General features: G+C 37.3%; 1 protein-coding gene across 3 annotated transcripts in view; it reads left to right on the top strand.

Annotated features, from left to right (window-relative positions):
• The window catches only part of RECQL (RecQ like helicase), a 58435-nt gene that overhangs the window by 365 nt on the left and 43813 nt on the right, over window positions 1–14257 (top strand). For 2 of the 3 annotated variants that reach the window (XM_086713909.1, XM_086713910.1), the window contains exon 2: window positions 6770–6816. In XM_086713909.1, the coding sequence (XP_086570035.1) occupies window positions 6801–6816 (16 nt within the window). In that variant the 5' untranslated portion in view covers window positions 6770–6800. The remainder of the gene's footprint in view (window positions 1–6769; window positions 6817–14257) is intronic. The other variant, XM_086713911.1, reaches the window with a different exon arrangement.

A 14257-nucleotide genomic window follows, 5' to 3' on the forward strand; every position in this document is an offset into this window, starting at 1 on the left:
TCCCATGCAGGAAGCTTGGTTACCAAAGTCTGTTTATTGGCAACCACCATTTATTGGTGAACAGCACGGTGGACGCATAGGCCAAGTGGAGGGTATTATTAAATTAATGTTGTCTTTAAAAAGCAGGTGCTGGGGAGCCTGGTGAATTAGCCTGTGGTACCGTAGTGACGGTTATTCCAGTATCAATGACTGGCTGTGACCCCGTGAAATATTTGCTGTGGGTGCTGTTAAAAGTTAAGAAATAGCGGGAGTAAAACCAATGAATCACTGAAGTAGTAATTAAAGTTTGTGGTGCACCCACCAAAGAGACAGGGAACCAGGAGCACTCAAGCCAAAAAGGGAATGAGGCTCTTGGGTATATTGTTATAAAGCGGCTTATGTAGTAAGAAGTCAGTGACTTTATTCCTCGCAGTGATTCGAATATTAACATTTTCTTAAGGTAGGGAATTGGTTAGTGGTTATCTCATATCAGCCTTGGGAAACGTTTCAAGTTTTGTTTATGATTTCTGGAGGCATAAAAAGGAAATTACCTAGGTCAAGTTAGTCTTACAACAACGTAAGGTCAATTGACTTTGTTTGACTAAACTGGTTTTGTCCCTTTGAGGAATTTTCAAGGCTCTTCTCCGTTTGTTTTTGATTTTTAACATTTTCCCCCTTTTGGTTCTCTCAGCAGGGTGAGAGTATGATCAACCAGTATAGTGTTATTTTCAGGTTCTACCATTGAAGTACTCAGGCTGAAGAATCACATTTTTATTTTTTTTATTTAAAAAAAAAATTTTTTTTAACGTTTATTTATTTTTGAGACAGAGAGAGACAGAGCATGAACGGGGGAGGGTCAGAGAGAGAGAGGGAGACATAGAATCCGAAACAGGCTCCAGGTTCTGAGCTGTCAGCACAGAGCCCGACGGGGGGCTTGAACTCACGAACCGCGAGACCATGACCTGAGCTGAAGTCGGACGCTTAACCGACTGAGCCACCCAGGCACCCCAAGAATCACATTTTTGCTGTTGTCATTAGTTGGATTATTAGGCTAAGGGCCACGTGGTCACCATCTTCATCATTTATGTGGTTATTGTTGATTTCATACAGTTGTCTGATCCTGATGGATACCATTTGGTCTGTGAGTGGCTGCTGACAGGCATTTAAAACCTTGGAGAGTATGCAGCGCATTAGAGGTGATTTAAGGAGAACAATAGCCAAAGATTGAAAACTTCCCAGAGCAGATTCCCAGGTGCCAAGATTTAACCAAGTAAATAAATCAAATGGATTTCAGTTTTTTAAAGGTATTTACATAAGCATAATATGATATATTAACAGTCACATCTTTGTGATGACTCAGGACTGGATGAAGGTGAAGATGTTTTATTTTAAGTGGCTGTGTTGCAGGTGAACTTCCACCTAAATTAAGCCTCTGGTGTGAGCAATCAAGTAATTTAAAGAGAGGCATTTCTGTGGAAGCAAAAGAAAAATAAAAGCTAATATTTTAAGAAGATTATAAATTCAGTGTCTGAGTTTGGAGAGAAACCAGTTGAGAAAATTTCTAGATGTTGGGTTCAAATTATCTTTAGATGGATGAAGGCAAGAGTAACAATCTGACAGATTTTCCTGGTTTGCAGTTTGAATGTCACTGGTGATCTTGCTGAGTGACCACATAGCAACAGGCACGTTGTCCTCCTCACATGAGCTGCTTTGGTGGTTTCTCTGAAGTTTACATCAGGTTGTTCAGCTTTAGTTTGCATGGCTTTGAGAAAAGGGCAGTTTTATTTTCACAGTGATTCCAAGTTACAAGAATGGGAGGAAATTGGAAATGTTAGTTTGGAGAGTTCTAGCCAGATATTGGAGGAAACTAGAATTCAGGATCCAGTTCAGTTTATAAGTAGAAAATAAAACCTTAAGGAAAATTAATAGCACTAGATGTATTACCAAAACATAATCATAATTTTTCTGTCATCATCCCATTTCTATTAGGGTAACTACAGTTAGGCTAATTTGTTTGCAAATTGAGTCTAGTTTCAATAAATTTGGCCTGACTATTTACATAAGTGCAGCAAAAATAGTGACTGACCATATAGGCTCTTTTAAATCTGCTTTGCTGGAACTTTTTCATAAAGAATCTTAGATTGAACTTTTCAGGGCTCTTCAGGCTAAGCAGCCAAGCTAAGGACTTGTCTAATTGTGTCCTATTACAAGGAGATCAGATCGAGCTTAAGTAAATACATATATTGTCATGAAAAATAAGACTATTTAATAAAAGGTTTTAAATTCTGGTGGGATCAGGTAGAAAGAAAAAGATAAATGTTTCAACCTTTGTTTACAAAAGTAGTTTTTACTGAATCACTGTAAGCTATAGATAGCTTAAAAGAGAGGAGAAAATGGAGCTTTTTAAATCTGGAAAGCAAGACATTGAAGAACCAGCAATATTTTAAATGAAATCATAAAAAATTATAATCATCTTCATTAGTTCATTCAGTCTCCTGTAATTCTTGTTTTGCTTCACCTTAGGGTTAATAACTTTATGAATCAGTTTTTCATTAGATTTTTAGAAATTCTTACCCAGTTCAGTGTTATGATCTTAAAGTTAACAGAAACCTGTACTTCTTAGTCTTTTCCATGAATCTCTTTGCAGATGAAGCACTATCGTAGGAACAGTTTTGCAAAAACAAACTTAAATCCAGTTCAATTTTAGCTAGACCACACAAAAAATTCCTTTCTCAAGATCCCTTTTCCATAAACCTTCTACACTTTATATCCATCCAGTTTTTGTTACGTCTTTTTTTTTTTTTTTTTTCTCATTCTGGAATAATCATTTTACTTTTGGACAAAATTACTTCCTTTATTCCTTTACCAAAACAACATACCCATGTTCTTCATCTCTTTCCTTGTCCAAAAACATGTTCTATTTTCTTTAACTACTTTTCATATACTGTTGTTTTCTTTTAATCTTACTCTTTCTAGTAGTTTTAATTAAATATATTAATTAGATTTCTTAACTCTTATCTTTAATTCCTAGTAAAAAACAAGAATTAAGCAATTGTGGACTGGCAACTTTGTACATACACAATTATAAAAACCTTTTAGAGATCTATGTTTTTTATAATATAGTTTTTAATGTGACAAAGGATATAGTTATTAATAGACCCAAGTATCTATTGTCTGTCTGTAAAAATTAAAAAGCCAAAAGTTGGGGTTGTTCTAATGAATCCTAGGCCACTAACGTCTGAGTGACTCTTTTGAGACTGAGCAAGTGAGGCTAGGGTAAAACAATGTTGGCAGGTGCCAATAGAAAGCAATTTGTCATTAATAAAAGGAGAGTTGCCAAAGCTTGAATTTATTGGAAGAGTTCTCCTAGAAGATGAACTAGATTTAGGTTATCTTGTAGCAGATGATACAAATGGAACTAGAAATCAAACATAAATAAGAGTCTTGCATAGTAGTGCAAGGGAGATGCACAATGAAAACCATTCACTCTGAGGTAGATTTGAGACACTGTAGTAGTACTGAGGGACTGCCATGATGGGAACCAATTCAGAGAGCAGACTTTAAGCAACCTTTAAATGGCATTTCCAAAACACTGATTTGCTCAGGTCAGTTTTAGTTGGCCCTCAGACTTGAGAAGTATATTGAATGATATAGTTATACTTTCTTTTGAACTTTCTGTAGTTCTTATTAGCTTCAGGGAAAAATTATTAGTTGAGGTTGTATGTCCTTAGTAATTTTCTTATATCGGCTAATTACTCATTTTAACACAAAGAGCAGTTACCAAGCTCCAAACGGTAGCAGGTAGAAATATCATTGGTTTATGTTTATTACAGTCATAGGTATGGTTACTTTCTGTTTTTAGCAAGTGACAGTTTTTTGTTTTGTTTTTTTGTTTTCATTTCTGGTAGTGATGTATAGTTTTATTTCAATAAAAGTTTAAAGTTAGTTTCCTTAAATAAAGTATTAGTAATACTACAATACTGTACAAAAAAAAAGAAAAGCTTAAAGTAGATAAACTTATGTTTTGCATTTAATGATTCAGTATATTATCTCATTTGCAAATGATTTAGATACTCAACAAATATTCATGATTTAGTTTAACTTGTTATAAACTTTTTATTTACATTTATTTAAATTATTTATTTTTACCAATTATTCTTGGATTAGACATTAAACAGCTAACCATCACACTATTTTTCTTATCAACAAATTTTGAAGTCATGCTTGCTTTTGTTTTAATGTTTTTGTTTTATTTTTGAGAGAGCAAAAATGGGGGAGGGGCAAGGAGAAGGGAACAGAGAATCTGAAGCAGGCTCTGAGCTGACAGCAGCGAGCCTGATATGGGGCTCAAACTCATGAAACACTAGATTATTACCTGATCTGAAGTCGGATGCTCAACCAACCAAGCCACCCAGACACCCAGACATGCTTGCTTTTTTTAAGTCAACAAACTTAAACTAGGTTTTACATATCAAAGGTTGTATCAGGTCATGTGAACTTGAAAAACATTTTGGTTTGTTTTTATATGTCTGAGGGTTTCAGGAGTACTTAATTTATAAGTGCTTATTTTTCTTTAAGCCAATTAAATAGAGCTCCTTACATATTCTGGCAATAGCATCTGGAATTAGAAAAATATTACCCATCTATAACATGCATACATAGACATACATAAACATACAGACAGAGGCAAACAGATCTTGTAGCTTTTGTTTAAAAAAGTTTAGCCATGAGCTGATAGCCATAATATTGCAAAATTCACCAGTTTAGAAAAGAACAGTTGGATCTAAATTGTCTTTCTGGGAAGTTGAGGTTACCTGCTCAGATAGCAAAGTTGTTTGTTTTCCCCCTAGTAACTTTTTTTTTGTTTGCATGATGCAAAGATCTTTTAGAGCTATTTTTGCAGTCATTGTGTCTTTTAGAAGTTTCTGCTTATCAGAGAATGCATTCTGTTGTCTCTGAGAGATTTGAAATCTTCTCTTGTCAAAGGCACAGCTTTAAGATACACTTCTCTAAGTTAAAGTTGCCCTCCAGTGGCCGCTACAATTCTAGAAGTTCACCCATTTTTCCAAAAAGGCACAAAATCCTGGTCCATAGACCAACCAGGTAGAATACATCTTTACCTTTAGATTCCCTAAGAGTTCTTAGATATGAGGGGCCCTGCTTTCTAAAAGCTATTCTAAAACACAGGGATCCATGTGTTTCCCTGCCCTCCTCTCTTTGGAGTAGAATAGGAAGATTTACCTAGAAGCTTCAACAAACAAAATACAGGTATGCAAATTAGAGTCAGCTCAAAATGGAGAGAACAGAGCTCAGATATAAGAGAGACTTGACGGGGCGCCTGGGTGGCGCAGTCGGTTAAGCGTCCGACTTCAGCCAGGTCACGATCTCGCGGTCCGTGAGTTCGAGCCCCGCGTCAGGCTCTGGGCTGATGGCTCAGAGCCTGGAGCCTGTTTCCGATTCTGTGTCTCCCTCTCTCTCTGCCCCTCCCCCATTCATGCTCTGTCTCTCTCTGTCCCAAAAAAATAAATAAACGTTGAAAAAAAAAAAAAAATTTTAAGAGAGACTTGACTTCAAACTCTAGAGTCAGTGAGAAAGTGAATTAAATGGACTCTGTGGGTTCCATCACCATAGGGGCCTCAGAGTTAAGGAGGAAGGGAGGTTGGGGGGGGGGGGTGTCTTCTTTGGATCCCATTAAAAAAATTTTTTTTTAATGTTTATTTATTTTTGAGACAGAGAGATAGAGGGCAAGTTGGGGAGGGGCAGAGAGAGAGAGGGAGACATCAGAATCTGGAACAGGCTCCAGGCTCTGGGTTGTCAGCACAGAGCCTGACGTGGGGCTTGAACTTGGCAACAGCAAGATGAAGACTTGAGCCGAAGTCAGACACTCAGCCAACTGAGCCACGCAGGCACCCCTTTTGGATCCCATTTTTACACCACAGACTGTCAAAAGTTTAGAATTACCAGAGGTAAAACCAATGAATTATTGAAGTAGTAATCAGGAAAAGTTTATTGTGCACACACCAGAAAGACAGACTGCAAACCAAGAGCATTCAAACCAAAACATGGAAGGAAGCTCAGAGGTATATTGTTAGAAAGTGGTTTATATAGTGAGAAATTCCTGCTCTCAAGCCTCCTCTCCTTCTACTTTGTTCATCTGTATGTAGTCTTAAGTTTTAGTCATTCATAGGTATTTAAAGTTCCTTAATTACATACCATGTGTTTCCCCCACTTCTGATATTTTCATGTTTTTTCCTGAAATCTAGTCCCTCCGTGGAATACCAGTTCCTCTTTTAAGATTGAACCTAAATTGTAACTGTAAAGCAGGTATTCAATAAAATGTTGAATGATTAATTTGAGTGTTTATGTGGGTGGATTTTACCTAATCTGGGATGTTTGAATCTGTTATTTATAAGATAGGTTTTACCGTCCCAATTTTACAGATAAGGAAAGAGGTGAAGAGGAACAGGTTGTTTAACTTTGCTAAGATCATACAGTAATTTATTGCTAAAACTGTTTAGCCTCAAAGCTTTCTTTTTTGCTAATTGCTTTGTATGTGGTGTTTAAGTGTCATTGATGTTATACTTGTTTATGTGATTTTGGACACTTCTCTGAAATCTAGAGAATTCGCTATAAAAATTAGTGTGGGAATAACCATGTAGTCCTTATTTTAAAAGTCACTATAATATATAATTTCTGACATTTTTCATGCTTAGTAGTGATAAATTATTGGGTAGGCATTATCAATACTATGGTTTAAAAAAATTTGCTGTGTTTTTTCTTTCACTTTTAGAAAGAAGTTTGGATCCCAATTCAATTTTAGGATGGCAGCCATTTCAGGTTAGTGGAAATGATTACATTTTATAGTATATTCTGTTTTGTTTCTAACTGCATGCTCTTTGAAAAAAATTGTTTTTCTCTGTACTTTCAATTTTGCTGTGAACCTGAAACTGCTCTTAGAGGAAAGTCTTAATAAAAATAAAGAATAATAAATTATAAAAATATTTGTTTTAAAAATTCTGATTTTTATGTTTTGTGTTTTTTTTTAAATTGTAAAACATACCAAAATGTACCATTTTAACTAATTTTAAGTATACAATTCAATGGGAGCAATTCACATTATTGTGTAACCATCACCAATATCCATCTCCAGAACTTTTTCATCATTCCAAACTGAAATTCTGTACCCATCGTACAATAATGCCCTCTTACTCCCTTTCTCCCAATTGCTGGTAACACTACTCGTACTCTGTATGAATTTGATTACTCTAGGTACCTAAGATAACTGGACTCATGCAATATTTGTCCTTTTGTGTCTGGCTTGTTTTCTTTAGTATAATGTCTTTGAGCTTCATCCATTTTATATGTATCTTTTTAAGGTTGAATAACATTGCATTGTATGTATATACCACCTTTTGTTTATCAGTTTGTCTGTCAGTGGACATCTGGGTTGTTTTACCTTACGGCAATTGTGCATAATGCTGCTATGAACGTTTAAATACAAACGGGCTTGAGTCTCTTTTTTCAGTTCTTTTGGGTATATATACTTAGAGGTGGAGCTGCTGAATCACATGCTCTTTCTTCTATTTAAGTTTTCAGGAACTGCTGTATTTTTCTCCATACTCACTGTTCCATTTTACATTCCCAGCAGTAGTACAGAAGGGTGATGTTTTTTGATAGAATTATGGGAACCTCAGAAATCACAAAGTAGAATATATCAATCACTCCAAATCCCACTACTCAAATTAATACTGTAATATATGGATGCATTATTTTTCAACAGATTTTTAGTTTGCAAAGAGTTTTTACTATTTTTTTAATGAAGTATAATTAACATACAATGTTATGTTAGTTTCAGGAGCACAACATATTCCTCAGTTCTATCCATTAATCAGTGCTTACCATGATAAATGTAGTTACTATTTGTCACCATAAAATATTGTTGTAATATTGACTATACTACCTATGCTGTACTTTTCATTTCTGTGACTTATTTTATAATTGGAAGTTGGTACCTCTTAATCCCTTCCACCAATTTCATTATTTTCTCTACCTACTTCCCCTTTGCCAACCACCAGTTTGTTCTCTGTATGAGTTTTTTTTTAAACATTCCACATGTAAATGAAATCATATGGTATTTGTCTTTCTCTGACTTATTTAGCCTAATACCTCTTAGGTCCATCCATCTTATTTCAAATAACAAGCTCTCATTCTTTTCTATGGCTGAGTAATATTCCATTGCATGCATATATATATATATATATATATATATATATATATACACACACACACACCACATCTTCTTTATCCATTTGTCTATCAATGGATGCTTGGTTTGCTTCCATATCCTGGCTATTGTAAATAATGCTGCAGTGAACATAGAGATGTGTATATCTTTTTGAATTAGTATTTTCATTTTCTTTGGATAAATACCCAGAAGGAGAATTGCTAGATTATATGGTATTTCTACTTTTAATGTTTTTTGGAACCTCCATACTGTTTTTACATGTGCATGAAAGTTCTTTTTTCTCCACATCCTTATCAATACTTGCTACTTCTTGTGTTTTTGTTTTTTTTAAATTTTTTTTTTTTCAACGTTTATTTATTTTTGGGACAGAGAGAGACAGAGCATGAACGGGGGAGGGGCAGAGAGAGAGAGGGAGACACAGAATCGGAAACAGGCTCCAGGCTCTGAGCCATCAGCCCAGAGCCTGACGCGGGGCTCGAACCCACAGACCGCGAGATCGTGACCTGGCTGAAGTCGGATGCTTAACCGACTGTGCCACCCAGGTGCCCCTTGTGTTTTTGATAGTAGCCATTTGGACTGGTGTGAGGTGATATTCTGTTGTGGTTTTGATTTGCATTTCCCTAATGATTAGTGATGTTGAACATCTTTTCATCTGTCTGTCATCTCTGTCTACAGAAAAATGTCTATTCAGGTATTCTGCCAAATTTTTAATTAGATTGTTTGGGTTTTTCTGGTGTTGAGTTGTGTAAGTTCTTAATGTATTTTGGATGTTAATCCCTTATTAGATATCATTTGCACATATCTTCTGTCATTCACTATGTTGCCATTTTGTTTTGTTGATGGTTGTGCAAAAACATTTTATTTTGATGTAGTCTCAATAGTTTATATTTGCATTTGTTTTCCTTGCTTGAGAAAACTTAGATAATGTTGCTAAGGGCAGTGTCTAAAAAATTTCTGCATGGGTTTTCTTTTGGGAGTTTAATGGTAAGGTCTCACATTTAGGTCTTTAATCCATTTTGAGTTTGTTTTTGTGTATTGTGTAAGAAAATGGTCCAATTTCATTCTTTTGCATGTAGCCACCCAGTTTTCTCAACACCATGTATTGAAAACACTGTCTTTTCCCCATTGTATATTCTTCCCTTCATTGCCATAGATTAATTGACCACATAAGCGTAGATTTATTTTTGGGCTCTCTTGTCTGTTCTATAATCTGTGTGTCTGTTTTTGTGACAATAGCGTACTGTTTTGATTACTATATTTGTGTAGTATATCTTGAAATCTGGGATTGTCCAGCTTTGTTCTTCTTTCTGAAGATTGCTTTGGCTATTTGGGGTCTTTTGTGGTTCCATAGTTTTGGAATTATTTGTTCTAGTTCTGTGAAAAATATATTGGAATTTTGCTTGAAATTGCATTGCATCTGTAGGTTGCTTCAGGTATTATGAACATTTTAACAATGTTAATTCTTCCAGTCTGTGAGGAGAGAATATCTTTCTATTTATTTGTGTTTTCTTCAGTTTCTCTTAGCAGTGTCCTCTAGTTTTCAGTATATAGGTCTTTGATCTTTATGGTTAAGTGTATTTCTGAGTATTTTATTCTTTTTGGTGCAGTTGTAAATTTCTCTTTCTTCTACTTCATTATTAGAGTATAGAAATGCAACAGATTTCTATATATTAATTTTGTATCTTGCAACTTCACTGAGTTTGTCAGTTCTAGTAGTGTTTTAGTGGAGTCTTTAGTGTTTTCTAATAGGGTCATGTCACCAACAAATAGTAACAGTTTTATTTACTCCTTACCAATCCGAATGCCTTTTGTCTAGTTTTTTAAATTGTCTGATTGCTTCTACTACAAAGCTGTAATCATCAAGACAGCATGGTATTGGCACAAAAACAGACACATAGACCAATGGAATAGAATAGAAACCCCAGAACTAGACCCACAAACGTATGGCCAACTTATCTTTGACAAAGCAGGAAAGAACATCCAATGGAAAAAAGACAGTCTCTTTAACAAATGGTGCTGGGAGAACTGGACAGCAACATGCAGAAGGTTGAAACTAGACCACTTTCTCACACCATTCACAAAAATAAACTCAAAATGGATAAAGGACCTGAATGTGAGACAGGAAACCATCAAAACCCTAGAGGAGAAAGCAGGAAAAGACCTCTCTGACCTCAGCCGTAGCAATCTCTTCCTCGACACATCCCCAAAGGCAAGGGAATTAAAAGCAAAAATGAATTACTGGGACCTTATGAAGATAAAAAGCTTCTGCACAGCAAAGGAAACAACCAACAAAACTAAAAGGCAACCAACGGAATGGGAAAAGATATTTGCAAATGACATATCAGACAAAGGGCTAGTATCCATAATCTATAAAGAGCTCACCAAACTCCACACCCGAAAAACAAATAACCCAGTGAAGAAATGGGCAGAAAACATGAATAGACACTTCTCCAAAGAAGACATCCGGATGGCCAACAGGCACATGAAAAGATGCTCAACGTCGCTCCTTATCAGAGAAATACAAATCAAAACCACACTCAGATATCACCTCACGCCAGTCAGAGTGGCCAAAATGAACAAATCAGGAGACTGTAGATGCTGGAGAGGATGTGGAGAAACGGGAACCCTCTTGCACTGTTGGTGGGAATGCAAATTGCTGCAGCCATTCTGGAAAGCAGTGTGGAGGTTCCTCAGAAAATTAAAAATAGACCTACTCTATGACCCAGCAATAGCACTGCTAGGAATTTACCCAAGGGATACAGGAGTACTGATGCATAGGGGCACTTGTACCCCAATGTTTATAGCAGCACTCTCAACAATAGCCAAATTATGGAAAGAGCCTAAATGTCCATCAACTGATGAATGGATAAAGAAATTGTGGTTTATATACACAATGGAGTACTACGTGGCAATGAGAAAGAACAAAATATGGCCCTTTGTAGCAACGTGGATGGAACTGGAGAGTGTGATGCTAAGTGAAATAAGCCATACAGAGAAAGACAGATACCATATGGTTTCACTCTTATGTGGATTCTGAGAAACTTAACAGAAACCCATGAGGAAGGGGAAGGAAAAAAAAAAGAGGTTAGAGTGGGAGAGAGCCAAAGCATAAGAGACTCTTAAAAACTGAGAACAAACTGAGGGTTGATGGGGGGTGGGAGGGAGTGGAGGGTGGGTGATGGGTATTGAGGAGGGCACCTTTTGGGATGAGCACTGGGTGTTGTATGGAAACCAATTTGACAATAAATTTCATATATTGAAAAAAAAAAATGTACCAGGTTAGGAAAAAAAAAATTTTCTGATTGCTGTTTCTAGGACTTTCAGTATTATGTTGAATGAAAGTGTTGAGAGTGAACAACATCTTGCCTTTTCTGATATTAGAGGAAGAGCTCTCAGTTTTTCACCTCTGGAGTATGTTAGATGTGAGTTTGTCTTATATGGCCTTTATTATGTTGATGTATATTCCCTCTAAACTCAACTTTGTTGAGAGTTTTTATCATGAATGGATGTTGAATTTTGTCAAATGCTTTTTCTGCATCTGTTGAGATGATCATATGAGTTGTATCCTTCATTTTGTTAATGTGGTATATCACGTTGATTGATTTGTGAATATTGATTTATTCTTTCCTCCTCAGAATAAGTCCCACTTGATTGAGGTGAATGATCCTTTTAAAGTATTGTTGAATGTGCTTTGCTAATATTTTATTCAGGACTTTTGCGTCTATGTTTATTAGCAATATTGGTCTCTGGTTTTCTTTTTTTTTTTTTGGTAGTATCTTTGTGTGGCTTTGGCATGAAGATAATGCCAGTCTTGTAGAATGTATTTGGAAGTTTTGCTTCCTCATTTTTCCAATAGTTTGAGGAGAATAGGTATTACTGTTCTTTAAATGCGTGGTAGAATTCACCTGTGAATCTATCTGGTCTTGGACTTTCCTTTGTTGGTAGTTCTTTGATTACTGATTTAATTGTGTTGCCTGTAATTGGTCAGTTTCTATTTCTTCCTGATCAGTTTTGGAAGGTGGTAAGTGTCTAGGAATTTATCCATTTCTTCTAGTTGGTCTTATTTGCTAGTATATAATTTTTCATTGTAGCCTATTATGTAATCTTTTGTATTTCTGTGGTGTCAGTTGTTATGTATTTTGCATTTCTGATTTTATTTATTTGGTTTTCAGTTTCTCTTTTTGTTTAATATTTATTTATTTATTTATTTATTTATTAATGTTTATTTATTTTTGAGGGAGAGAGAGTGTGAGCAGGGAAGGGGCAGAGAGAGAGGGAGACACAATCCATAGTAGGCTCTGGGCTCTAAGCTGTTTCCCTCGCATATAACTTTTGCTTCTTTCTTGCTACTTTTGAAACTCTCTCTTAATCTTTAATGTTTGCCGTTTTAATTATTATATGACTTGATATGGCCCTCCTTGGCTTCACCTTGTTATGGGCTCTCAGTGCTTCCTGAACCTAGATGTCTGTTTCCTTCTGCAGGTTAGGGAAATTGGAAAAGTTTTCTGCCCCCTTTTCTTTCTCTTCTGCTTTTGAGACCACTAAAAATGCAAATGTTATTATGCTTGAGGTTATTTCAGAGGTCCCTTAACCTATCCTGTGAAGTGTTGATTCCTTCTACTATATTTTTTAATTTCAGTTATTCTATTCTTCACTTCTGATTGGTTCCTTTGTATATTTTGTATCTCTTTGTTGAAGTTTCACTGAATTCATCCACTCTTCTTTCCAGTCCAGTGAACATCTTTATGACCATTACTTTGAATTCTTCATTAGTTAGATTTGCCATATCCATCTTTCAGTCCTTTTTCTGAGGTTTTGTCTTCTTGTGTTGGGAACATATGCTCCTGTCTCATGTTTTTTGACCTTCTGTGTTTGTTTCAGCTACTTCTCCTAAACTTGAAGGAATGGTTTTGTGTATGTATAGTTGTCTTCTGTGCAGACTGTGTGTGCTTGGTGACTTTTGCTGGCTGGCTGAGGCTTTGGTGTGGGCCAGGGTTTCTGGGGCACTCTGTACTGATGTTGCTTTGGTGGGATGGCCAGAGCTGAAGTGGGCATTGGCTGAGGCAGTCCCAGGCCTTTCTGTACAGATGGTGCCCTGGCAGGAGAGCTGTAGCTGAAGTGGGTGCAAGCCAGGGTGTCCCAAGGTTTTTAGCATAAGGGGCACCCGAATGGTGTGGCTGGAGCTGAAGTGGACATGAGTTGGTTGTGGTGGGGCTGCTGGAACAGAGGCAAGGTTTGGGAAGGAGGGGAGTCCCAGGGCACTCCATGTAGGGTGTGCCTTGGCAGAGTGGCTGTAGCCAAGGTGTGTGCAAGCCAGTGGCTCCTGTGGCACACTGTGCAAGTGGCGCTCTTGCAGGGTGGCTGGAGTGGAAGAGAGCATGAGCCAGGAGGTCCTGGAGTGCTGTTCACTGTGGTGTCCTAGCATGTCATCTGGAGCCAGTATGGTACAGATTTGGATTGTTCCAGGGTGCTTTGGGCCTATGTCACTTTGGCAAGATGGCCATAGCTGTGGTGAGTGCTGACCAAGGGTTTCCTGGCATTCATTGTACCGTGGCTGCCCTGGTAGGTCGGCTTGGGATGGTGTGGGCTAGGGGACCAGGACTCACTGAGGCAATAGGCCAGTTAAGGTGCCTAGACCATGCTCCCGTCCATGTAATCAAGGTGGAAAGTAATGTATACTCTCCACTCAACCAGCCCCTTCAATCCAGAGAGATTTCCAGCAGCTCCCTTGCCATTTGGTGGAGTTCTAGGGCTGGATCCTTTATATTTCAGTTGTTCTGTTAAACTGTGGCTTTTTTTCTGTGTCCTAGGGGGTTCAGGGCTAGTATGACCAGGGCTCGCAGAGGCAGCAGGCCAGCTATGGCTTCTGGAACCCGCTCCCGTCTGTGCTGTCAAGGTGGACTGGGAACGTTAACCATGGCACTTGCCAGCGCCTCAGATCTGGAGAGAGTTCTAGGAGCTGCCCCACCATTTGGTAGTGGCCTAAGGCTGGTTCCTTTATATTCTAATTTCCCTTCCAAACTGTGGCTGTTT

The sequence above is a fragment of the Puma concolor genome, chromosome B4 (genome assembly GCF_028749965.1).
Source record: "Puma concolor isolate L17-30 chromosome B4, mPumCon1.1.hap2, whole genome shotgun sequence".
In the NCBI taxonomy this organism is placed as follows: Eukaryota; Metazoa; Chordata; class Mammalia; order Carnivora; family Felidae; genus Puma; species Puma concolor.